This window comes from Culex quinquefasciatus, chromosome 1 (assembly GCF_015732765.1).
Source record: "Culex quinquefasciatus strain JHB chromosome 1, VPISU_Cqui_1.0_pri_paternal, whole genome shotgun sequence".
Classification (NCBI taxonomy): domain Eukaryota; kingdom Metazoa; phylum Arthropoda; class Insecta; order Diptera; family Culicidae; genus Culex; species Culex quinquefasciatus.
In genome coordinates, this window is record NC_051861.1 from 131,971,871 (window position 1) to 131,997,670 (window position 25,800).

Here is a 25,800-nt window from a genome sequence, read left to right on the forward strand (position 1 = left end):
TCAATTTTGACAATTTTGACATTTTTGTCAATTTTGACAATTTTGTAATTTTTAACAATTTTGTCAATTTTCCCAATTTTGTCATTTTTGTCAATTTTGTCAATTTTGACAATTTTGACGATTTTGACAATATTGACAATATTGACAATATTGACAATATTGACAATTTCGACAATCTTGACAATTTTGACGATTTCGACAATTTTGAAAATTTTAAAAATTTAGTCAATTTTGTCAAATTTGACGATTTTGTCAATTTTGTCAATTTTGACAATTTTGACATTTTTGACAGTTTTGGGACCATCCATAAACCACGTGGACACTTTAGGGGGTGTATAGCGATTGTCCACGCTCCATACAAAAAGTTTTTTTTTGTATGGACAATTGTCCACGAAGGGGGGGGGGGGGGGTACGAGATTCCCAAAAAAGTGTCCACGTGGTTTATGGATGGTCCCTTTGACAATTTTGAGAATTTTGACAATTATGACAATTTTGACAATTTTGACAATCTTGACAATATTGACAATTTCGACAATTTTGACAATTTTTGACAATATTGACAATTTTTGACAATATTGACAATTTCGACAATTTGACAATCTTGACAATTTTGAGTCTAGGGCGTCCAATTTTCCCGGGTTTTGAATTTCCCGGGAAACGGGAAAAATATTTTTGAAATCCCGGGAATTCCCGGGATCCCGGGAAATTTTTTAAGCAGTCATAAAATGTATGTTTTCATAATATTTGATATGTTTTCAAGCTCAATAATAATAATTGGTGACAATCTACACTTCAATCTAAACAAGGACGACAGTTTTTAAATAACTTAAAAGAAATAAAAATTGTTTTTTTTTATTTAAAAAAAAGTTCAAATTTAAATTTTCAATGTTATTCAAATTAAATAAGCGTTTTATAAATAAATTTCTTCTATATATTTAAATATATGCCATAACTAGAAAAGCTAGACAAATTTCTTTGAAAATATCTACAAAAACGAAAAGCGACAACAACACAAGAGTTTTTTTTTTTTTTGAAAAAAAAGTTCCTATAAGCTATTGTCCTTCATATTTAAAAAAAAAAACAGTCAATGCAAAATTTTAGATAACTGTTGAATGTTTTATTTTATATAAAAAATATGTTAATAATTCTCTTTAAGTTACTACCGTCAACTAGGGAAAATCAGGAATAGAGGCTGAAAAGGTACAGAAGATTTCAGAGCAATACATTTGGAAATCGGTGTACTAATTTTTTTTTTCTGTTCCTGTTTTAACCAATGTTATTCAAAACACGATGCATTTTTTTTCTTAAATAGCTGTCTTATTTCGTTACTTGCCCCAAAATCCGGAGTTAAATGAAAAATAATTTAAGATGATAATTTTCAATTATAATATCATAAATATAAATATGATATAGTCTTCAAAAATACGAAAAATTAAATAGAAAATATTTATTGCGCCAGGCATTTTGCGGATCTATGACTAAACTATAATCAATTTTCTCTTATCAGTCAAATTAAAGCTGATATATGCCGAATACAAATTTTAATGCTTTAAAGTTCGTATCGATTACTATGTATTTTACTGTTCATCTATTTCTACAACAAAATTTGAATTTTCAGACCAAAATTTGTTTTTTTTTTTCAATTTCGGAAATTCCCGGGACAAATTATGAAAATTCCCGGGATTCGGGAATTCCCGGTTTTGGAAAAATCCCGGGATTTTTGTTCCGGGAATTCCCGGGATGGACGCACTAATTTTGACGAGTTCGACAATTTTGAAAATTTTAAAAATTTGACGATTTCGACAATTTTGAAAATTTTGAAAATTTAGTCAATTTTGTCAAATTTGACGATTTTGTCAATTTTGACAATTTTGACAATTTGGACATTTTTGACAATTTTGACAATTTTGACAATTTTGAAAACTTTGACAATTTTGACAATTTTGACAATTATGACAATTTTTGACAATTTCGACAATTTCGACAATTTGACAATATTGACAATTTTGACGAGTTCGACAATTTTGAAAAATTTGAAAATTTGACGATTTCGACAATTTTGAAAATTTTGACAATTTTGTCAAATTTGACGATTTTGTCAATTTTGACATTTTTGACAATTTTGTAAATTTTGACGTTTTTTTACTTTTTTTACAATTTTGTAATTTTTTGTCAATTTTGATAGTTTCGTAAACTTTTTCAACTTTTGGCAATTTTGACAATTTTGACAGTTTTGTCAATTTTAACAATTTTGTAAATTTTTTTTAATTTTGTCAATATAAACAATTTTTTTCATTTTTGACAATTCTTACAATTTTGATAATTTTGTAATTTTTGACAATTTTGTCATTTTAACAATTTTGACAATTTTGACAATTTCGACAATTTGGCAATTTTGACGATTTCGACAATTTCGAAAATTTTGAAAAATTTGGTCAATTTTGTCAAATTTGACGATTTTGTCAATTTTGTCAAATTAGACAATTTTGACATTTTTGACAGTTTTGACAATTTTGACAATTTTGACAATTTGACAATTTTGACGAGTTCGACAATTTTGAAAATTTAGTCAATTTTGTCAATTTTGTCATTTTTAACAATTTTGTCAACTACGCCAATTTTGAAAATTTTGAAAATTTTGACAATTATAACAATTTTTGACAATTTCGACAATTTGACATTCTTGACAATTTTGACGAGTTCGACAATTTTGAAAATTTTGAAAATTTGACGATTTCGACAATTTTGAAAATTTTGAAAATTTAGTCAATTTTGTGAAATTTGAAGATTTTGTCAATTTTGTCAATTTTGACAATGTTGACATTTTTGACAATTTTATAAATTTTGACCTTTTTTACAATTTTGTAATTTTTTGTCAATTTTGATAATTTCCTCAATTTTTTCAACTTTGATAATTTGGGCAATTTAAGACAATTTTGACAATTTTGTCAATTTTAACAATTTTTTCAATATTTAAAATTTTGTCAATATAAACAATTTTTTTCATTTTTGACCATTCTTACAATTTTGTCAATTTTGAGAATTTTGTAATTTTTGACAATTTTGTCATTTTTAACAATTTTGGCATTTTTGACATTTTTTAAAAATTTTCAATTTTGTCAATTTTGACAATTTTGACAATATTGACAATTTCGACATTTTGACAATCTTGACAATTTTGACGATTTCGACAGTTTTGAAAAATTTGGTCAATTTTGTCAAATTTGATGATTTTGTCAATTTTGACAATTTTGACTTTTTTGACAATATTGACAATTTCGTCAATTTTGTCAAATTTGACCTTTTTTTTAATTTTTTTACCATTTTGTAATTTTTTTGTCAATTTTGATAGTTTCGTCAATTTTGTCAAATTTGATTATTTTGGCAATTTTGGCAATTTTGACTTTTTTGACATTTTAGACAATTTTGTCAATTTTAACAATTTTGTAAATTTTTTAAATTTTGTCAATATAAACAATTTTGTTATTTTTAACAATTCTTACAATTGTTACAATTTTGTCCGTTTTGACAATTTTGATAATTTTGAAAATTTTCTCATTTTTGTGAATTTTAACAATTTTGTCAATTTTGTCAATGTTGACAAGGTTGACAATTTTGACAATTTGTACACTTTTAACATATTTGCAAATTCTATCAATTTTGTATTTTTGTTTCTTTTTGTGGCTCAACATGTATGAAGTCTGAAAGCCCAACCCCCACACGACTCACTCTTTCACCGGAATTATTCCGACGCTGCGAACTTTCAGCACCAGCCGCTCCTGGTTGGCCACAAACCCGGCCAACTCTCGGTGCACCGCATCGTCCACCTGGTAACCGTTAACCCTGACAATCTGATCGCCAACCTAAAAAACAACAAAAAACCTCATAAATTCCTCCTGTCAACTTGTTTCAGTGCACCTCCTCTACTAACCCTCAACCCCTGCCGGTCCGCTTCGCTGTCCTTCTCGATCGCCGACACGAAAAACCCGGTTCCGTACTCCAGTCCTCCACGAATCGAAAAGCCAAAATTGCCGCTCACCTGGAAGTGATGCGAGCCGAAGCCCTGCGGCCGACATAACCTCACCGTCCGTACCCGTTGGCCTCCGCCTCCGTCCATCGTTCCGACGAGCCGATCCTTGACGGCGATCGCCGAACCGTCCATCATCCGGTCCGCGCCGGATGTCCTCGTCAGGGTGTGATGCCGCGGCGCATGGTGATACACCGTCGGTGACCTGAATGTGCTGGCAGCACTGCCGCCCGATCGTACGTTGCAGTAGTCGGCCATCTGGAGCTGAAAAAAGAAAAAAAAGAAAGTTTAGTTTCGATTTCATGCGCGCCGCAGAATCGGACGGGATCGGATCTCGATTTTTTTGGTTGTTGATTTTGTTGTTGTGGACATCGAAGTAGGCCGCGAACTTGATTGTGTAACGCCCGGTCACTTATTCGCTCGAAAAAGTGACAATAATTCACTCCACCGAAAAAAAAAATTATGACCTGCAGCGTTTTGATGTTTTTATTTAGCTACCGATCAGGTCTCCGATCGTCGGCACCTTAAAGAGACCCAACCGGTAATTTGTACGTCCCCTTTTTCGTGAACATATCGTGAAGAAGACGAAGAAGAATCGATTGGATAACGCAAGGGGGTGACACATGTAGGGTGCGCATAGTAGGCCAGGTAATCAATCAAGGTGGCGGTGGCGGAGAGGTGCCCCCAGGGAGGAAATTACGCCAAAACCGGTCCCCGCGAACACGCAGGTGCGATGATCTCGCGGCACCTAACCTCAAATGTCGCTTCGCAGCCGCCGAGATTAGGAAGCGCGCAGTAGGCTTTGCGTTTTCCCACGCGCGCGTCAAGATCGTGACGCTCATCGCGACTCATCATAGCAGGCCTATTAACGCGACGCGACCAAATTAGTCCGCCATTGTTTCGATGATGACGATGCGCGCGGGCCCTTGGAGATGACAGGTGTGGCAACACTGGCTTTTTTATGTGTTGGGATGGGATAATGTTATGATTACGGATGTCGAGCGATTTATTGCGTCATTGCGTTGAATGTGGAAATCTTCCTGGTTGCTTTTGTATTCTAATTAAATCGATTATTCTACAGAGATCTCTTAACCATTCTAGTTAAACAACCCTATTAAAATCCACAGCCTACTTAGTACGTTGACGTTCTTGACGTTTATCTGCTCTAACGCCCAGATGTTTGCGAATTGTTGCGATAAAAACGTGTACTTGTGGCGGAGTGCATAATTAGTAAACAAACAAACGCAAACAAAGAAATGCCTGTCGAAGAGTGCGTGAACGTGTCTTGCGGGGAGGTCGCGTGCACGATCACAAGGAAATGCCAAGTGCAAAGTGCGTGGCAAATCGAAGCAGGCTGGGTGAGTTACTACCGCAAAATTAATTTGTACAATTTGTTTGAAATTCCACTTTGACATCCGTGTTGTAGATGAAAAAAGATTTTTTCAAAGAGATAGTTTTATTTATGAAAAATCGTCCAATTTTTAAAAGTTGAAATCGTTACTGATTGTTCAGCAGTTGAAAAAGTGGTCACTAGATTCAGTAAACAATTTGAGTATGTAATTCAGATAAAAAAAAGATTGAAGGAATTCTGTGAAATTTTAGGTATATTCGAATCTAATCCCCAGCCCGAAGAAAGCATCTTTTGGAGAACCTTTTGGTGTTCTCGAACCTCCCCGACCTCCTTCAAGTGGCCAGGCCTACTACGTTGCATTAACCGCAGGGAGGATTCGGCGAACGGTTCACGTTTCACAGCGTGGATACACCCTGTTGGAAATGAAGTATTTAGTCATTTTTATTTGGATCTTGTAACAAAAATTCAAACCTTGTGAAAATTTAAATAATATTTAGTCGTTTCACATTTTGAAACTAAATACATTTAGAAATTAAGGACTATTTTTAAAATTACTGTTCATGTAAAATTTGAAGCATTTTTATAACAGAACAGTTATTAGCATAGCATTGGTGTGTACCCATAGCTGCTACTTCGTTATTGACCAGGACCCCCAAACATTGCTCCGTGGACCACAGATGAAAAGTAGGAACCAATCATCACCCCTTCGCAATTTTCAAAGGTCCCTATCGTGCTGATCAATACCGACGCCGGCCACGACCAGTAGTAAGACACGGGGAAGTGGATGGGAATGTTAGTCCGCTAAATCAGCTGCGTCTCCGACAAAGTATTACATGAGTTTTGAGGGGTTAGTAAGATGGGTATGAGGTCAGGATTGGTAGGTGATGCGACCATAAGCAATTTGTTTATCGGTTGAAATTTTAAAAATCTTAGGCAGCCGGCTGCGGAAAGATAGCTATCTAGGGATTTAAATATAGTATTAATTCGACCGCGATTCTCCAGAAATTCTCCGTCGGCGTGCCTTCCGATCAACGGTGATGTAGAAAGGGCTTCATTTATTAAAATAATTTTATATCATAAGCCTTAAAACATATTCGTCGACGTGCCTTCCGATCCTCGATGATATGGAAAGGACTTAATCCAGCAATTCGACTTGCTTGTCTCAAAAAAACAATCGGAACAATCGGATCGTTTCTATCGAAAAATATATAGAGAACAACAAAAACTCATCGTCCAACGAACGCGCGAACTAAAAAAAATGAAAAAAGAAGAAGAAGAAAACCAATCACCCCATGTACACAAATAGCGACACAAAAGAGACGAAAATAACACGAAAAAACAGGACTGCGCGTCCCCACAGGCACCGCAATACTCCATTTTTATAACAGAACAGTTATTTAGCTTGAACTTCCCCAACATATATATTTTTTATTTTGTTAAAATTTGCAAATCAAAAAACGATATTCAGTGAAAATTGATTTAAAAAAAAAAACTATTTTATTGAAAATTTGTCTTGTTACTGGACAACCAAAAAGCATCTGGTGAGAATTTCTGTTTTTTAGTTTTCAAAAATAATGTTTTTTCATGAAACGTTACCACAAACAAACATAGGTGAATTGTTTTAACATTGCATCAACCAGCAGTTTCAAGATCAATTTGCAGCAATTCCCCACGAAAACAGCATGATTCGAAAAAATATTCTCCGATCGGGCTCAATATTTTTCTGGGGGTTCCTTGGCCAAAATAATTAGACCCGTATTTTTTTAATGGTCATGAGGGTGACCTACGCCGTGTTAGGGTGGTCCGAAAATGGCAATTTTCGTCGATTTTGCTTATTTCAATTCCGAAAATTTTGGTACCCTAGCATGTCTAGGTCATCGCTGAAATTTTCAAGTTATCGCAGTTTTAGTGACCTGTTTTTTTTAAATCGTATCTCAGAAAATTTAAAACATAACTTAACCATTTTTTGATATGTTATGTAAAATTTTCCAAGGAATCAGGTAAACAGTTTTCATACGACCTTTTCAAATGTTAAGCTAGATTTTTGAAACTTCTTACTATTTTCCCCAAATATCTAAATTAATCACCTTTCTTTTGCGTCTAAGACAGCTAAAATCGGAGATATGATTTTATGAAAAAAGTAGTTTTTGCGAAAATCGACGAAAATTGCAATTTTCGGACCACCCTAACACGGCGTATGTCACCCTAATGGGCAAACAAAAAATACACGTACAATTATTTTGGTCAAGGAATCCCCAGAAAAATTTTGAGCCCGATCGGAGAACTTTTTTTTTGAATCATGCTGTTTTCGTGCGGAATTCGTCGCCGTCGCACAGTGGTCGGAAACGCAAATTTAGCAGGAATAATTTATTTCCGCTTCAGGGATGCATTTTCGAGCTTCGGTGTCTAAGAAGCATTTGATAAAAATGAAATTCTACATCTTTTGGTCAAAACGATATTAGGGTGGTCCAACAATTTCTAATATTTTCAAAAACTATCTTTGCTTCTAGATAAGATAGAGGTATACTTTCTTCAACAGTATTGTAGTACTAGCCATTTCAAACAACTTTGTCGAAGACACCAAATCTCTATCTCTTAATCTGATCATTCTACAGCATTTTATATGAAAAGCAGTAGGGTAGCCCATCAAAAAAGTGTTTTTATTGCGTATCTTTTTTGTATTATTTTTGGCAATTTTGGTGTCTTGGGGACATATTTAAAGCATAAAAATACGCGTCTTTTGAAATGTCAACGAAGTCGCTAGGTCATTTTGGTAAAAGTTACAGCGTTTTTAAAGTTTTAATAGGCCTTTTCAAATGTTTGTATCTTTTCGAGGGGACACAAAAAATACGCTCCGCGGTGCATCTGAAAGCTCAAAACTTCGTCTTTAATATGAATATAACATCTCAAAAGGGTTTTTCTTAAACCCAAGTTACAGCGATTTAAAAATGGTCATTTTATGAGATTTTGTACCATGCTCTATGAGAAAATTTACATGAATATCGCATTAATCAGTATCAAAACTGCTCTTAGTGAGCTCAAATGCAGGTAAAATTGGTTTGGGGACAAACGTGGTCGAACCTGGTTTTTGTGGCAACTAGGGTGGTCTTAGATGACATAGGGTGGTTCATATTCGTTCACTCTTATAAGATATGATTTTTTTAAATTCGCATAGAAAGAAAAATTAAAAAAAAAACATTTAAACAAAATTTAAATACATAAACTGTTTTAAATAGTAAAGCAGCTGAGGATAAGATATCTGATTAGGGTGGCTCAAATTAATTAGAAAATAAAAAGATTGAAGATTAAAGATTTTATTCCTTAGAAAATGTATTTTAACATATTATTATTCCTCTACGTTTTGGTAAATCGTCTTTTATTTGTATTTTTTTAAATAGGATAATACTTTCCATGCATTTTCTTTGACAAAAGGATTCATTTTATATAATTAGTATGCCAATACGAGGATCCTTTTCCAATTTATATCTTTTTACCTAAAAATTTAGTACCAGGTTTTACAACAAAACCTGAACACTAGCCTAAAAGATGTTTCCTTACAAATATAACAAATTTTCAGAAATAAAATAAGAGTTTTGGGAAATCAACTTCAATAACAATTTCTAAAGTGTGCATTTTTCCCTGAAACTATTTTAAGGGTTCAAATCATAACCTACAACTTTTTCAAGACGCTAAATCGATAAGAAAAAAAACATGATACTTACGAATATTCACATTCCCATTTTGTATGGAACAACTAATGATGCAAAATGGAACCCTTTAACACAGTAAATGCATGGAAAGTTTTATCCTATTAAAAAAAATACAAATAAAGACGATTTACCAAAACGTAGAGGAATAATAATATGTTAAAATACATTTTCTTACGAATAAAATCTTTAATCTTTTTATTTTCTAATTAATTTGAGCCACCCTAATCAGATATCTTATCCTCAGCTGCTTTACTATTTAAAACAGTTTATGTATTTAAATTTTGTTTAAATGTTTTTTTTTTTTATTTTTCTTTCCATGCGAATTTAAAAAAAAAACATATCTTATAAGAATGAACGAATATGAACCACCCTAGGTCATCTAAGACCACCCTAGTTGCCACAAAAACCAGGTTCGACCACGTTTGTCCCCAAACCAATTTTACCTGCATTTGAGCTCACTAAGAGCAGTTTTGATACTGATTAATGCGATATTCATGTAAATTTTCTCATAGAGCATGGTACAAAATCTCATAAAAAGACCATTTTTAAATCGCTGTAACTTGGGTTTAAGAAAAACCCTTTTGAGATGTTATATTCATATTAAAGACGAAGTTTTGAGCTTTCAGATGCACCGCGGAGCGTATTTTTTTGTGTCCCCCTCGAAAAGATACAAACATTTGAAAAAGGCCTATTAAAAACTTTAAAAACGCTGTAACTTTTTACCAAAATGACCTAGCGACTTCGTTGGCATTTCAAAAGACGCGTATTTTTATGCTTTAAATATGTCCCGAAGACACCAAAATTGCCAAAAATAATACAAAAAAGATACGCAATAAAAACACTTTTTTGATGGGCCACCCTACTGCTTTTCATATAAAATGCTGTAGAATGATCAGATTAAGAGATAGAGATTTGGTGTCTTCGACAAAGTTGTTTGAAATGGCTAGTACTACAATACTGTTGAAGAAAGTATACCTCTATCTTATCTAGAAGCAAAGATAGTTTTTGAAAATATTAGAAATTGTTGGACCACCCTAATATCGTTTTGACCAAAAGATGTAGAATTTCATTTTTATCAAATGCTTCTTAGACACCGAAGCTCGAAAATGCATCCCTGAAGCGGAAATAAATTATTCCTGCTTAATTTGCGTTTCCCACCACTGTGCGTCGTGCTAACTTGTCGTACGTGCATTTTGGGCCAAATTGAGTTAAGAACGCCATTTTGTGCAGCTCACAATGCCTCACCTTTTGACCTTAAAAAACCAAACCAAAAAAGCTCCGCGGACTTGTGTCACTTTTCATATAAAAGTAGTTTCAATCTTGTCGTGCTATCTTGTCACTCCCTGAAAATTTAGGTAAATGCGACAATTGGCCAAAGGGATTTCAGGTCAGGATGCGTTTGACGCACGTACAAACTAGACTATCGTAAACATTTGTAATTATAACTCGGGACCAAACTTAGGGGCAATGCACAGAATGGTCAACCAAACAAAACGTTTTTTATTGTTTACATTGCGTGCTTTCGCTATTGTTTATTCAAGGTCAAACATTAAAACGCGTTTTTCTCGGAACGTCGAAATGGCTTGGAATGGAATGGTTTGGAATGGAATGGATTGGATGATTGGAAACTCACCACGAAAACTTTGAATTCACCACCGCTTCGCGCGTTTACAACTAGGTGGCTCTAGTGAAAAGGTTTTTTTAAATGTATTTTTAACGAGAATGTACAATGATTGATATCTATTTTTCTGTATATTCTTATTTGATGTGTGCGTGGTATGTCGCCTGTCGAAATTGCACCAGCGTTTCATGGCTCTAAAGGCAGGTATGCGTGATTTTCGAAATAAAATTTCCATTTTAATGCACAATTTCAGATCACAATAACTAGCATTTCTGTACAAATTTGATAAACATATTGATTATTACACCTTGAAGGAATAATTTGAAAATTAATAAATCAATAAAATATTAGGAATAGAGCACACCTGTTTTTATCTCAGTGCCTTGATAAAACCAAAAAAAATCAAATTTCAAGTTCAACTTTTCAAATTTTGAAGTGAAGGGTTTTTAAAGCTTGTCTTTGAAAAATGTTTGCAACGACCTAAAAAGAACTTTAAAAATTATTAAAAAAAAAAAAGAATTTGTATTCTTTGTTTGTATTCGTCATTCCCCCTGGAACTCGCAGTAGGCTCTGCACCGACTGAACCTTACAGTCAGTGGCGTGGCGGTGACGGTGACGGCGGATTCGCCTGTTGGTTCTGGATGGATTGTGCGGGGTCATGGCACCCCTTGATGGTGATGTTTTCGTTCTAATATCCACAAAGCGCCCAGACCGAGAGAGAATCAGCAGAGCAGAACGCATGGCTTGCTGCTGCGGTGGTATGCACACGCAATGTGATGGATTTTTTTTTCTCTCTGGTAGAATGTTGAAGGAATATAATTTAAAAAAAATGGCGGACCGTCTCGGGAAGAACTCGCAAGTCAGGTTCGCGTATGGTTCACAGGTGGAAATTATGCGGCGTTTTTTTCTTATGTTGAAAAAAAAATGAGAGATAAGTGCAACAGTTGTTTGCTCATGACTAATTGGGTTCCAGCTAACTAGACGGGAGCGATGAGTCATTAACGTTACCGTGCAGAATTACGGTAAATTTTAGTAATTTGAAGCGCTGGCAGCACTGCCTCAGGCATGACCTCCAACCTTCGATTGCTTATTGCTTCGTTTTGTTTTCGAGCAAAGCCTTTTTAATGGGCGGATCATCATCTTCATTTTGGTTGCCATTGTTGTTCACCGAAGATCACCGAAAACCCATAAATACCCGCGCAGTTTATTGCACCCCATTTTGGTCACTATGGAATCGGTGCAATTGGTCATGGAGCTGTCAATTTTGGGCTTCTTTTTAACGGGGGGAGAGCCCTATTGTTGGACGCGCGACCTACAATCATCCGAGTAGGCTACCACGGCATAATTGGGTAAAGACTGTATCGATTTGATCTCGGTCCGACAATTTCTGGCAACCTTGAAAACCCAAAACACAATCGGCGTCAATTGGTGCGAGTAGGCTGTGAACACCAACTACGCCGGACAGAAGGCGTCAACGCAGATGGACAACAAAGCCTACTAAGCTCCAAGTGAGGCTATGTGAAACCCCGGGCGGCGAAAAGTCTGCGGTTGCTGCGACCGCGGCTCGACAGACGGGGGCTGGTTAGTAACTGGTTTAGCAGGTGAAGTCGACGACGGCGACGAGGGGTGATGCAATTGCGTGATTATGATTACGAGGTTTATGCTCAAGCTCGCATTATCTTTTTCTTTCCTCTGGTACGGGTTGTGTCGGGGTGTCACACTAAATGTTTCGTTTTCTCCATACCCTCTAACGCTGTGGGGAGCTGTCATTCAGGTTGCCATAACGACGTTTGATGGTTTATCTTGGAGAGCTGGTCGTTTTCTGGTTTTCTCGTGGCACATTTTCGAGCCCATTGTCCAACGTTATGAAGCTGGTGTTTGATTTGGTAATTGTTTGGAACAAATTGACCACCACAATTCAAACCCTAGCGCTGTTGATCCGTCACAATTTACAAGACATTGAGGATTACAAAGTTGCAGCGAGAGGGTAACTTGACTTGTAGATAGAAAACGTAAAACGTAATGGAAATTTCGTGAGATTTGGCACATCAAAGCAGGCGACGACAAGCTTGATTAAATGATTCGTTTTGATTTTATGTGAAAACATGTGAATAAAATATCTCGACCAGGTTACAATCTTTTTGAAATGATAGGATTGATAAAAGTCAAATAACATTTTACATAGGAGTGAATAATGTAGGGTTTTCCAAAATTTAAATTAATATTTTCCGGGAAACTGTTTTGCTGTATAATTATCAAACCTCATTACAAATTTAAAATGACAAAAATGCTGAAACTTCAGAAAATTTCATTTTGTATAAGAGTAAATATTTTAAAGCTACTCTAAAAATAGTTTGTTTTTTTCTGAAATGCAGTTTTGTAGGAAAATTAGTAATCCAAATTAACAAATGTTGAAATTATAAAAATTCAAAAATCCCAAAAAATCTCATTTTTATAGCAGTAAATAATGTGGTATTTTTTCCCAGAAATGCGCTTTGTTTAGTTTTGTCAAGAATTTATCTATCCTAATATTTATTTTTTACAAAATACAGTGCAACCTCTTTTGACGCGGTGGCGTTACGCTTTTTATTCCGTCGATTTCTCTAAAAACATATAATATTTTTGCAAGTTTCAAAAAGCGTTTTGTAGATCTGAACAAAACCTACCAACTGCTTTTAAAAGATTGCAAAATGTTGCGTCGATCAAGAGAAAAAAAAAACGTAAAAAAACGTAACGCACCGCGTAAAAAGAGGTTTCACTGTAGAGCAATTCTCTACCGAAACCGGAAATGGATTTTATTTGTATTTTTTGATTTGGCTCAAACTTTGTGGGGGCCTTTCCTATGACCAAATAAACTTTTTTGTGTGATTGGTTCATCCATACAAGTCTCCATACAATTTTGGCTGCTGTCCATACAAAAATTGTATGTAAATATTCAAACAGCTGTAACTTTTGAGTGAATTTTCTGATCAAATTGGTGTCTTCGGCAAAGTTGTAGGTATTGTTGAGGACTTTTGAGAAAAAATAGGTACACGGAAAAAAATTTGCAGATTTTTTAATCAACTTTTTTTTCACTAAAACTCAATTTCCCAAAATACATATTTTTTGATTTTCGAGATTTTTTGATATGTTTTAGGGGACAAAAATCCGCAACTTTTGAGTCATAGAGAAACATGGTCAAAAATGTGCCGCCGAGTTAGGAATTTTTGAAAAAATAGTGATTTTTGGGAAAAATCGAAGTTTTATACAAAAACAAGTTTGACATTACTTTTTAATGCAAAATTGAATTTGCAATCGAAAATTACTTAACAGATTTTTTTATAAAGGGCTCCGTTTTCAAGATATAACCATCGAAAGTTTGATTATAGCGAAATATTTGCAGTTTTTCAATTTTTAAAAATAGTGACCATGAGTGACCGTTTCTAAAAATATTTTTTTTGAAAAGTTCAGAAAATTTACTATAAAATTGTCTAAGAGATATTGAAGATTGGACCTCGGGTTGCTGAGATAGAGCCGCTTTAAGAAAAAGAAACACGAAAATTGAAGTTTGCTTAATCTCACTAAAACAACCCACCATTTTCTAATGACCATATCTCAGCAAATAATAGTCCGATTTTCAATTGTAATACATGAAAAAATCGTGATCTTTTCGAAAAAAATATTTTGAATTTTTTTAAATCAAGACTAGCATTTTAAATGGGCATAATATTCAATGTTTGGCCCTTTTAAAATGTTAGTCTTGATTTCAAAATTTTCAACATATTTTTTTCGAAAGGATCGGAAAATTTTACGAATGTTTCATGTATTAACATTGATATTTGGCCCCTATTTGGTCATAGGGAAGGCCCCCACAAAGTTTAAGTCAAATAAAAAAATACAAAAAATAAAAATGGTCGAAATCGGCCGATTTCGTAGAGAGTTGCTCTGTGTAAAAAAAATTAAAAACAAATTTAAATAACTATATTGATTTTTTAAACTATTAAAAGTAGGGCGTCCAAATTTCCCGGGTTTTGAATTTCCCGGGAAACGGGAAAAATATTGTTGGAATCCCGGGAAATTTTTGAAACTCGCATAATATCTATGTTTTGATTATATTTGTTATGTTTTCAAGCTTAAACTAATAGAATTAGCTCAATCATATTAATTCATGATAATCTACATTTCAATCTAAACAAGAATAGCTTAAATGAACTACAATATGATTCTAAATAAATGAATCTTATATAAAAATTTTTCTTTTTTATTTGACATGACCAGAAAAGCTTGTAAAATTTCTTTGAAAATATCTTTAAAAAAAACAAGAAACCACAACAAATAAAGTGACACCAGTCAATGTAAGATTTTAGTTAAGTTTTGAATTTCATGTTTCAAATAATAAAAGTTTATGCAACAAGTGGCAAAAAGAAGATTTTTTCAGCACGAGTCGTACATTTATCGGATGAATCTCAATTACTTTTTCAAAATGTCCTTTGTACATAGGAAACTCTTGACGCATTGATTGTTTTGAAAAGTAATCTAGAAATACGACAAGTCCTAGAAAAAACAAGTTTTACAAAAAGCTGCTTACATTTTTTTGCAATCCAGAATCCCATTTCGAATGGATTTTTTGCAATTATCTATGTTTAATAAATTCACCGCGGAAAAAAAAATAAAAAAAAAACAAAACAAAACAACTTCTCAAAAAAAAAATTGCACAAAAACATATTTTACAAATTATCTAACGCCAACTAGGAAAAAAACAGAAATACAGTCTGAATAGGTAAAGAGATTTTAGAGAAATAAATTTGAAAATCGGTATTCCGTGAAACTATTTTGTTCTTTTCCTGTTTAAACCAAAGTCGTTCAAAACATCATGCAAAAAAAAAATGCTAAATATATGTCTCAATTCGATTCATTTGTCCTGATTTGCCCCAAATGCCGGTGTTTGATAAAAATAATTTGATTTGATTTTTTCGAAATTCTAACTCATAAATATACGTAGATCTTTCAAAAATATATAAAACCAAAAAAGAAGTATTTAAAGCACTAGGCAGGCCAGATCAACTAAAATTTTAACAGTGTTCCCTGATAAACCAAATATATGCCGAATAAAAATTATAATACTTTAAAATAATTATCGATTATGAGGGATTGAACTATTCATCAATTGCAAGAACAAAATCGGAATTTCTAGACCAAAAACGCATTTTTTTTATTTCGGAAATTCCCGGGACAAATTATAAAAAAAAAACCCGAGATTCAAGAATTCCCGGTTTTAGAAAAATCCCGGGAATTTTGTCCCGGGAATTCCCGGGATGGACGCACTAATTAAAAGAAAACAAAATAAATCGTTTGAATAAACGATTCCACTATCAAAATAAGGATTGACTGCATTTTGCCAAATCTTACAAAATCATTAACATAATAATACATTGGTTACGGTAACCTGTTTGTTTACACATGTTTAATTTATTTTGCAAACACTACAATGAAAACACATTTCGACGAAATGACTATTCGGCGAAGCGTACCAGCTCCGACCGACTATTGGTATCGCTTGGCGTAGTAGGCGTTGAGTGGAGGTTGGTGTGATGCTAAAAAGGTGCTATTTGTGCGAACACGTCGTCGTTCACGCATCATAATAGGCGGTGATTTGTACGGCATCAATGGGTGAAGCAGACCAAGAAGAAAAAGAAGCTATCATTGATGGCGTTATTCAGAAGGTCTTTCAATCGGGAAAGACTAAAGACGGTGCTCGTGGGGCAATCTTGCAATTATCGTACGGATTTCTTCAAACGAACGCACCACGGGTCGCCCAATCGAAGCAACCTTTGCGTGCACCGGCAGTCATTTATTACGATTCAATATTGTTGGTTAAACGGTTTTCTAGGTCGAAGATGGCCCTGCAAGATCTTTCATCAATCACGGCGGTGGCCCCAAGAACCATCAATTGTTCGCTTCCAAATTTCGACAGACCGACCGCGACCGACCTGTCGGCGGCACATTTACCCTACAACCAAGAAGAAGGGGCCATCGCACTTTTATTTGCATCTCAACTCAACTCCTAAGCGTGACGCGGCACCTTAAGTGAAGTGAGGGCCCTCTCGTTTGAAAAATTACTTAATCCACATTTTTGCCCGCGTGTCTACATGACCTCTTCAGCAAGCAACGCCGCTTCACTTAGTAGGCCGCTGACAGAAAACTAAACAAGATGTTTCAAAGGATGGGGGGTCCCACGATCGAAGCAGCTCGTGACTTTCGCACAATCCCTGGCGCGGGGTAACCCCTGGCAACAACCGATCATCTTTAATCAACACCCCTCAGGCCTACTAGATTGTGTTTACCTGCGTATAAATGCGATGAATGATACCCCTTCTCTCTATCTATGTGTGTGTGGAGTGGGGCGGAACAAACGAATTGGAAATAAAAATTCCATTAATTTCAATGACTCATCCCTGGAAATCTTTTTTTTCTGCAAACCCCCTCTCACACATATTTTTCTGCATTCTGTAAACAAACAACAATCCATTCACAACCTGAAGTGGGCTCTGCTGGAGCTGCCGTTGCCATAACTTCCTGTCTCGAAATGTAAATTTCGAGAGCGCGCCCTCCCCGCCCCCTCCGGCAAATATAAGAAAACAGAGGAAAATAACAATGGCCAAACAATTGAGAGTGCCACTATGTAGCCATTCTCGGGAGTGACATTGAATTTGGTATGAGCGACTTTTTTTTTCACGAAGCAATTTGAACACCAACCAAGGTGACAGGGTGACCGATTTGTTCGGCAAAAAAATATTAAAGTATTAATTTCAAATCGCTTTAATTTCAAAATTCTCACACCAAAACCTCCTAATTACACCTGACCCACAGGAAATCTAGTAACCCGGGGGTGCGCAGCGCACCTGACACGCTGTCAAAATTAATATGAAAAATCCCTCTCATTTCCGCCCGCCGTCATCGCAGTAGGCATCAAACCGTAGCGCCCCCTCGACCCCCGACAAACAGAGCAATCATCGGGCTGCGGGATTTGTATTAGTGTAGAAAAGGGCGGATTCCATGGCAAGGTGCGAAATTTTGAAAATGTTGGTGTTTAGAGCTGGAGAATGACTTTTTTTAAATTTTAATTGTTTTAAGGCTGGTACAAATTTTATTTAAAATTTTTGTCCCCTTTGAAAACTGGCCCGAAAAATCAGGGGGCAAAAAAATATTTTTTCAAAAAACTTCCAAATTTCAAATTTAAGTAAAATCAGCTGAAAACAATTTGAAATGCATTCCACTGCGTTTAGAAGCAATTTTATTATGTTTGGGTTGATTCTGTTTTAATTATTGCAATTTTTTTTCGCTAGGATTTTTGTTTTCGTCAAATCATTTTTTTTAATTAAAGATTGCAAAACAACTCGTCGCCGTCGTGCTAACTTGTCGTACGTGCATTTTGGGGCCAAATTGAGTTAAGAACGCCAATTTGTGCAGCTCACAATGCCTCGCCTTTTGACCTTCAAAGATCCCCAAAATTTGATTTCAATCCTAAGATATTCAATGAAACCCAAAAAAGCTCCGACAATTTTTGTCACTTTTCATATAAAAGTAGTTTCAATCTTGTCGTGCTATCTTGTCACTCCCTGAAAATTGATGTAAGTGCGACAAAAGGCCAAAGGGATTTCAAGTCAGGATGCGTTTGACGCACGACTACCGTAAACATTTGTAATTGTAAGTGCATCTCCAGCGCGGGTAGCAAACATCGATGCAAATCAAATTTGCACCCGACGTCAACCCCACCGCGGTTCCTGTCGCGGTAGCATATTTGCTCTCAAATGGAATGATGCACGGAAAAGTGAATCATGCACGGAAAAAAATTAAATTGTTTTTTTATGTACAAAAAAAAATGCCAAAATTAAAAAAAATATTAAAAAAAAAATAAAAATTTAAAGAAAATTAAAAAAATAAAAAAATTAAAAAAAAATTAAAAAAAATTAAAAAACAATAAAAAAGTAGAAAAAAATTCAAAAGATTAAAAAAAATAAAAATCAATAAAAATTGAAAAAAAATTATAAAAAAATATAAAAAATTATGAAAACTTAAAAAAAATTGAACAAAATTAACAAAAAAACATAAAAAATATTAAATTTTTTTAAAAAAATAACAAAATTAAAAAAAGTAAAAAAAATAAAGAAAATTAAAATAAAATTAAAACAAATTACAAAATTTAAAAAAATAAAAAAAAACTCAATTTTTTTTTTTAAATTAAAAAATTACAAAATTTAAAACTAAATTAAAATTAAACCAAATAAATTCAAAGAAAATAAAATAAATTGAAAAAATTACAAAAAAAAATTAAAGAGAATTAAAAAAAATTAATTAAAAATTAGAAAAATAAGTAAAATTTAAAAAAAATACAAAATTTAAAAAAAAATAAAAACATTTAAAAAAATTAAAAACATTTATAAAAAAAATTAAAAAAAAGTTCAGAATAAAAAAATAAAAAATAAATGTAAAAAAATAACAAATTAAAAAATTTTATTCAAAAAAATAACAATATTAAAAAAATGGAATTAAACAACAAAAAAATTAAAAAGACTGAAAGAAATGAAAAAAATAAAAAGAAAATTGAAAAAAATAAGCTATTTATATTTAAAAAAAACACTACAAATTAAGCTTTTTGAACGTTTTTTGGAATTTTTGTATTTTTGAATTTTAAAATTTTCGAAATTTTAACTTCTTGAATTTTCGAATTTTAAATTTTTTTTGTTTAGATTTTTTTGAAAAAAATAAGCTATTTAATTCTCAAATTTCTACAAAAATACATTTTTATCTGGGTGTTTATTGGGTAATTTATTAGGTTTCAAACGGATGATTTTTTTTTGTACTAAAATTTAAAAAAAAAATACCGAATTTTTGATGATACTCAAATTTTCAGAATTTGCCAACACACAGCAACATTTTGTATGCGTTTTCACTTTACTGAATAATTGTTGAGAAATACTAAAATTTTCACAAAATATCGTATTTTTTAAATACCGTAATGCTGAAATTTGTATGACTCAATCTCACCCCCAAGACCCAATGTCACCCCTGATGACGATACTAACATTTAATTTGCGATTTGAGTATCGTACAAAGCGTTTGATTTTTTGCAGTTTTCTTTATTTCCACAAAAAATTGTATTTTTTGAAAATATTTTTTTTTAACGAAGCTAATTTTGTAGTAATTTTTTCTCTCTGTTTATTTTTTTTTTTGCAATATTCATAAAATATTGTATTTTTCTTAAAATAGTCGAGTTTGCAATATGAACATCAAACGAACTGAAATTTCGTATGAATTTTCACTTTAATAGAGTTTCGTTTTGAAAATACTAAAATTTCACAAAATCCCGCAAGTTTGAAAAAAAATATGTTTTTTTCTGTATTTTGTAAAAAAATGAATATTATTCAAAATACTCTAATGATGTGAAAAAATAAAAAAATCGCTTCGATTGTTACCCATAATTCAAATTAAAAAAAAGTATTTTCGAAAAAATACGGTATTTTATTGAAATTTGAGTGTTTTACAAAAATGCTCTGATAAAAGTGTAAATGCATACAAAACTTTGCTTCGTTTGATAACTTCAAAGAAAAATTATAATAATTCGAGTACTTTCGAAAAAAATGGTATTTTGCGAAAAAAATAGTGTTCATACTTTGGAGCTATATTGCCAAAATTATATGCTAAGTGAAAGCATTGAACATGGTTAGATAATGTAAATTTTAGATTTATTTTTAAAGTCTGAACTGTTTATTTCCACGCATTATGAAGAAATAACCATAAACAGATATTTTCTTCCATTTTTACCAAAATTCTACCAAAAGACATTCGGCGATTAATCCAGCACCCAGTCAGTCAGTCTTGCAGTCAATAAGACCCACAACACAAGAGAAAGAGGTGAGGTTCGTGACAGAGGCAACGCGATTTGCCCTTAAGATCGCGCGCATCAATCGCAGCAGCCTACTGCGACGATGATTGATTGGGTGCTCCGTCGTTGTATTTTGCGTATTTTGGCCCACCATCCGCACACAAAAGTAGGTTGGCCGACCAATCATTACCCCGAAAGAGAGTAGTGGAGCTGCAACTGGAAATCAACTGGAAAAGATGATTACAACCGCGCTTCATTTGATACTCTATTATTTTTTTTTCATTGTTTCACGTTATCATCCCGCGGAGTCGGGCAATTTGGCGGGGAGCGGGATGTACTGTCCGATATCGATTTAATTGAATCGGTTTTTGCTTGTTTGCCGTGGCCGCGGCATCGGGGTTCCGTTTTCAATTTGTTTTTTTTTTTCGTCGGTGAAACGTGAAACCAATAATTTTGAGCCCAATTTCGGTTTAATTTCCGAACGAAAAAGTAAGCAACACAGTGAAATGATTGGAAATTCGACTCTCGCCACACCATTTTGGAGGCATATGTGTGTGTGTTGGTGTGTGAGCTCCCGATTTTCCACCTTTTAAACCGATTCAATTAATGCACTTTGTTCGTTTCGTTTGCGTCAAATGGGGCCGAAAATGGAGCCGAAAATTTCACTCTTGTTTGAAGAAAAACTTAATGGACAATAAAAAAATGGAAATTTTCGAAAGCCGCAAAATATAATTAATAAGGAAATTTACCTAGAGGTAATTGTGCAACAATTGCATTAAAAACATACACGCTAATTGCGGGGACCTCGAGTCAAATTACTCTTTTTTCAAGTAGAAACTCAACCGAGAGAGGAAAATACCTTAAGCTACTTAACGACGCAGTAGTACTTTAGTATGTTTGTTTACGTTGCCTGGCAACCACCACCTCTAATTGACAAACGGCTGCTGCTTGTTGCATGAGAGCTCGCACGTGGTGGATAAAATCAAAGCATGCGGTGGCGGGCTCTGTTTATTTTGGACAATCAGGCTGTTGTGGGCCATTTAGCGCCAACTATTGTGTCTCTAAGTGTGCCTTGAGACTCGAGAGGGGTCTCTCAAGAGTGTGTGTGTGCAATCTGTGATTTATTGGCTGTCGCCTTTTGTTTGGGGGCAGTGTTGCCAGTTTGGCGATTTCAAATTTCAAATTGTTGTGATTTTCGAAACAACTCTATGCCTACTACGTAAAGCCCCTGTTACACCATCACAAAGCCACCCGTCATAGCCCACTAGACCAGTCCAGGGAAACCAGCTCTAGCCAGATGGTCGACTCCCTCCGGCTTGGTGGAAACCGGCTTTTTTCCTCAACTATTTTTTTCTTTTCTTTGCATATTCCAATGATAGTGGAATTTCTGCATTTTCCCGCTACAATCCCCCTGCCCTACCCCACTTGCCAAAACTCAATTCAAACAGAATGAATATTAAAAACTTGCACCTTCAATATTCTCGCAAGCGCGCGGCGGTTGTGGTTTTGGTTTGAGGTTCGTTGGTTTTTTATTTGTAAGTTGTTATTTTTTCGATCTAGAAGAGAAGGAGCAGGAAAAAAAACTGCAAGCTTTCTTTCTTCCTTTTTGCTGAACAGAGTCGAACTAGCGCGCGAGAGTTGCAGTTTTGGCTAATTTGACAGGATTTTACCTTGGTGCGAGGGATCCGTTAAAAAAAAAACAAGGAGATTCCTATGGTTTTAAAAGAAAATCCTGATAAAAAAACCCGATTTAATCCCACCAGGGGTGAGATAGAGCCTTTCTTACAAAAGAATATAACTTCTCTCAATTTACAACATCGACTTGATACAAAAAATCTTATGATGAAAGCAAGGGATTATTAATGATGTGTTTTCTAAAAGAAATTGAAAACGCAATTTTCACCTATCGAATATTTTTAATCGTACAAATTCTTAGCTTCCAATGCGCAAGTGACGACACACACCGCGGTTTTGGTTTTCTAGTTTTGGTACGAGCCCAAAAACCGAACAAAGCAGGCGCAAAGCAAAACCGAGTTAACCGCACAGTGGGAAGTTTGCCATTCAGCGTCTACGAAAGTGAGAGAGTCAGAGATAGATATTTTTACAACCGCACCACTACACACTCAATCGCAATACCTTAGGTAGATAGCCATTGGCGTCGCGAGCATTGAAAACTTTGAAAACGATATAAAGCTTAGAAGCTTCGAAAGCTCCTATTGGAATCCAATGAACTCTGTTAAATAAAACGACACGACAAATGAAGCCTACTTAAAGGCGATTTTAGGAGCACACGGGAAACAAATTGATTGTACCCGGATGAATGTCCTATGTCAAAAAGTTTTTGCATAAACATTGGACAGTTATGCAAAAACGGACAGAGCAAAAGAAACCGAAAAGCTACGATATCTTACATGTTGAAGGAAACATCGGTAGACAAGCTACTACGAACGAGTATAAGTCGAGCCGAAACATATGCGCCAGCATTCTCGCGCCAGTATTCGAAGCTCAACTTGACAACTTGTCGACTTGGCGACGAAGCGTCGAAAATCGATGCAGTGTGATTTTTTAGCGATTTTTCGGTTTAAAATTCATGCTGAATCGACATGTTTACGAAGCTGGAAATGACGTCCTGGCTTAAAGTAAAACCTATACCTTTCTTTAGTAAGAAAGGCAAAAAGTAAATCGTTCTAAAAATTGATCGGGATTGCCGATCGATGTCGAATTTGTTTCAGATGCTCACTCATGGTCTGTACTATGAATGTAGCAAGAAATTTCGAATAAAATCAGAAATGAAAAATGTTGGCGAAGGTCACCAGGAAGGCTTTTACCTTTTTTTAGGGATTTTGTTTCTTATGGTAGGTCAATCAAACGGCTCTAACTCCAGAACCATATTATGAATCTGGATGAAAATTTGGGAGGTTGTAGGGCTCGAAAAATGCAATTTTTGAGATAAATAAAAGGTATGAAAATGAAAAATTTTGACCATATTTTCATTTGAAAACTGTGTATTTTCTGGAAAAGTCTAGACACATCCGAAAACAGATGGATATTTCGAAATTTGCGCGGCAACTCGCCCAGGTTCAGCACACTAGCTTTCATCTGCATTTAGGAGAATCGAAATCGGATTTATGGGAGCTGAGAACGGCGCGACACAAAATTTTGCAAAATTTTACCACATACGAACATCACTCGACCTCCACGGAATTTATTTTCTCAAAATTCGAGGGTTCGAGATAGACGAGTTCTGTCAAGGTGAATCGATAGAGCGTCGAAAATCGATGCAGTGTGATTTTTTAGCGATTTTTCGGTTTAAAATTCATGCTGAATCGACATGTTTACGAAGCTGGAAATGACGTCCTGGCTTAAAGTAAAACCTATACCTTTCTTTAGTAAGAAAGGCAAAAAGTAAATCGTTCTAAAAATTGATCGGGATTGCCGATCGATGTCGAATTTGTTTCAGATGCTCACTCATGGTCTGTACTATGAATGTAGCAAGAAATTTCGAATAAAATCAGAAATGAAAAATGTTGGCGAAGGTCACCAGGAAGGCTTTTACCTTTTTTTAGGGATTTTGTTTCTTATGGTAGGTCAATCAAACGGCTCTAACTCCAGAACCATATTATGAATCTGGATGAAAATTTGGGAGGTTGTAGGGCTCGAAAAATGCAATTTTTGAGATAAATAAAAGGTATGAAAATTAAAAATTTTGACCATATTTTCATTTGAAAACTGTGTATTTTCTGGAAAAGTCTAGACACATCCGAAAACAGATGGATATTTCGAAATTTGCGCGGCAACTCGCCCAGGTTCAGCACACTAGCTTTCATCTGCATTTAGGAGAATCGAAATCGGATTTATGGGAGCTGAGAACGGCGCGACACAAAATTTTGCAAAATTTTACCACATACGAACATCACTCGACCTCCACGGAATTTATTTTCTCAAAATTCGAGGGTTTGAGATAGACGAGTTCTGTCAAGGTGAATCGATAGAGCGTCGAAAATCGATGCAGTGTGATTTTTTAGCGATTTTTCGGTTTAAAATTCATGCTGAATCGACATATTTACGAAGCTGGAAATGACGTCCTGGCTTAAAGTAAAACCTATACCTTTCTTTAGTAAGAAAGGCAAAAAGTAAATCGTTCTAAAAATTGATCGGGATTGCCGATCGATGTCGAATTTGTTTCAGATGCTCACTCATGGTCTGTACTATGAATGTAGCAAGAAATTTCGAATAAAATCAGAAATGAAAAATGTTGGCGAAGGTCACCAGGAAGGCTTTTACCTTTTTTTAGGGATTTTGTTTCTTATGGTAGGTCAATCAAACGGCTCTAACTCCAGAACCATATTATGAATCTGGATGAAAATTTGGGAGGTTGTAGGGCTCGAAAAATGCAATTTTGAGATAAATAAAAGGTATGAAAATGAAAAATTTTGACCATATTTTCATTTGAAAACTGTGTATTTTCTGGAAAAGTCTAGACACATCCGAAAACAGATGGATATTTCGAAATTTGCGCGGCAACTCGCCCAGGTTCAGCACACTAGCTTTCATCTGCATTTAGGAGAATCGAAATCGGATTTATGGGAGCTGAGAACGGCGCGACACAAAATTTTGCAAAATTTTACCACATACGAACATCACTCGACCTCCACGGAATTTATTTTCTCAAAATTCGAGGGTTTGAGATAGACGAGTTCTGTCAAGGTGAATCGATAGAGCGTCGAAAATCGATGCAGTGTGATTTTTTAGCGATTTTTCGGTTTAAAATTCATGCTGAATCGACATATTTACGAAGCTGGAAATGACGTCCTGGCTTAAAGTAAAACCTATACCTTTCTTTAGTAAGAAAGGCAAAAAGTAAATCGTTCTAAAATTGATCGGGATTGCCGATCGATGTCGAATTTGTTTCAGATGCTCACTCATGGTCTGTACTATGAATGTAGCAAGAAATTTCGAATAAAATCAGAAATGAAAAATGTTGGCGAAGGTCACCAGGAAGGCTTTTACCTTTTTTTAGGGATTTTGTTTCTTATGGTAGGTCAATCAAACGGCTCTAACTCCAGAACCATATTATGAATCTGGATGAAAATTTGGGAGGTTGTAGGGCTCGAAAAATGCAATTTTGAGATAAATAAAAGGTATGAAAATGAAAAATTTTGACCATATTTTCATTTGAAAACTGTGTATTTTCTGGAAAAGTCTAGACACATCCGAAAACAGATG

At 34.7% G+C, this 25,800-nt stretch overlaps 1 protein-coding gene across 2 annotated transcripts in view; it reads right to left on the reverse strand.

Annotated features, from left to right (window-relative positions):
- Positions 1-25,800, reverse strand: part of LOC6045741 — a 57,762-nt gene that overhangs the window by 3,893 nt on the left and 28,069 nt on the right. For both annotated transcript variants that reach the window (XM_038252048.1, XM_038252052.1), the window contains exons 3-4: positions 3,932-4,291; positions 3,730-3,863 (exon numbers count right to left, since the gene is read on the reverse strand). In XM_038252048.1, coding sequence (XP_038107976.1) covers positions 3,730-3,863; positions 3,932-4,285 — 488 coding nt within the window. In that variant the 5' untranslated portion in view covers positions 4,286-4,291. The remainder of the gene's footprint in view (positions 1-3,729; positions 3,864-3,931; positions 4,292-25,800) is intronic.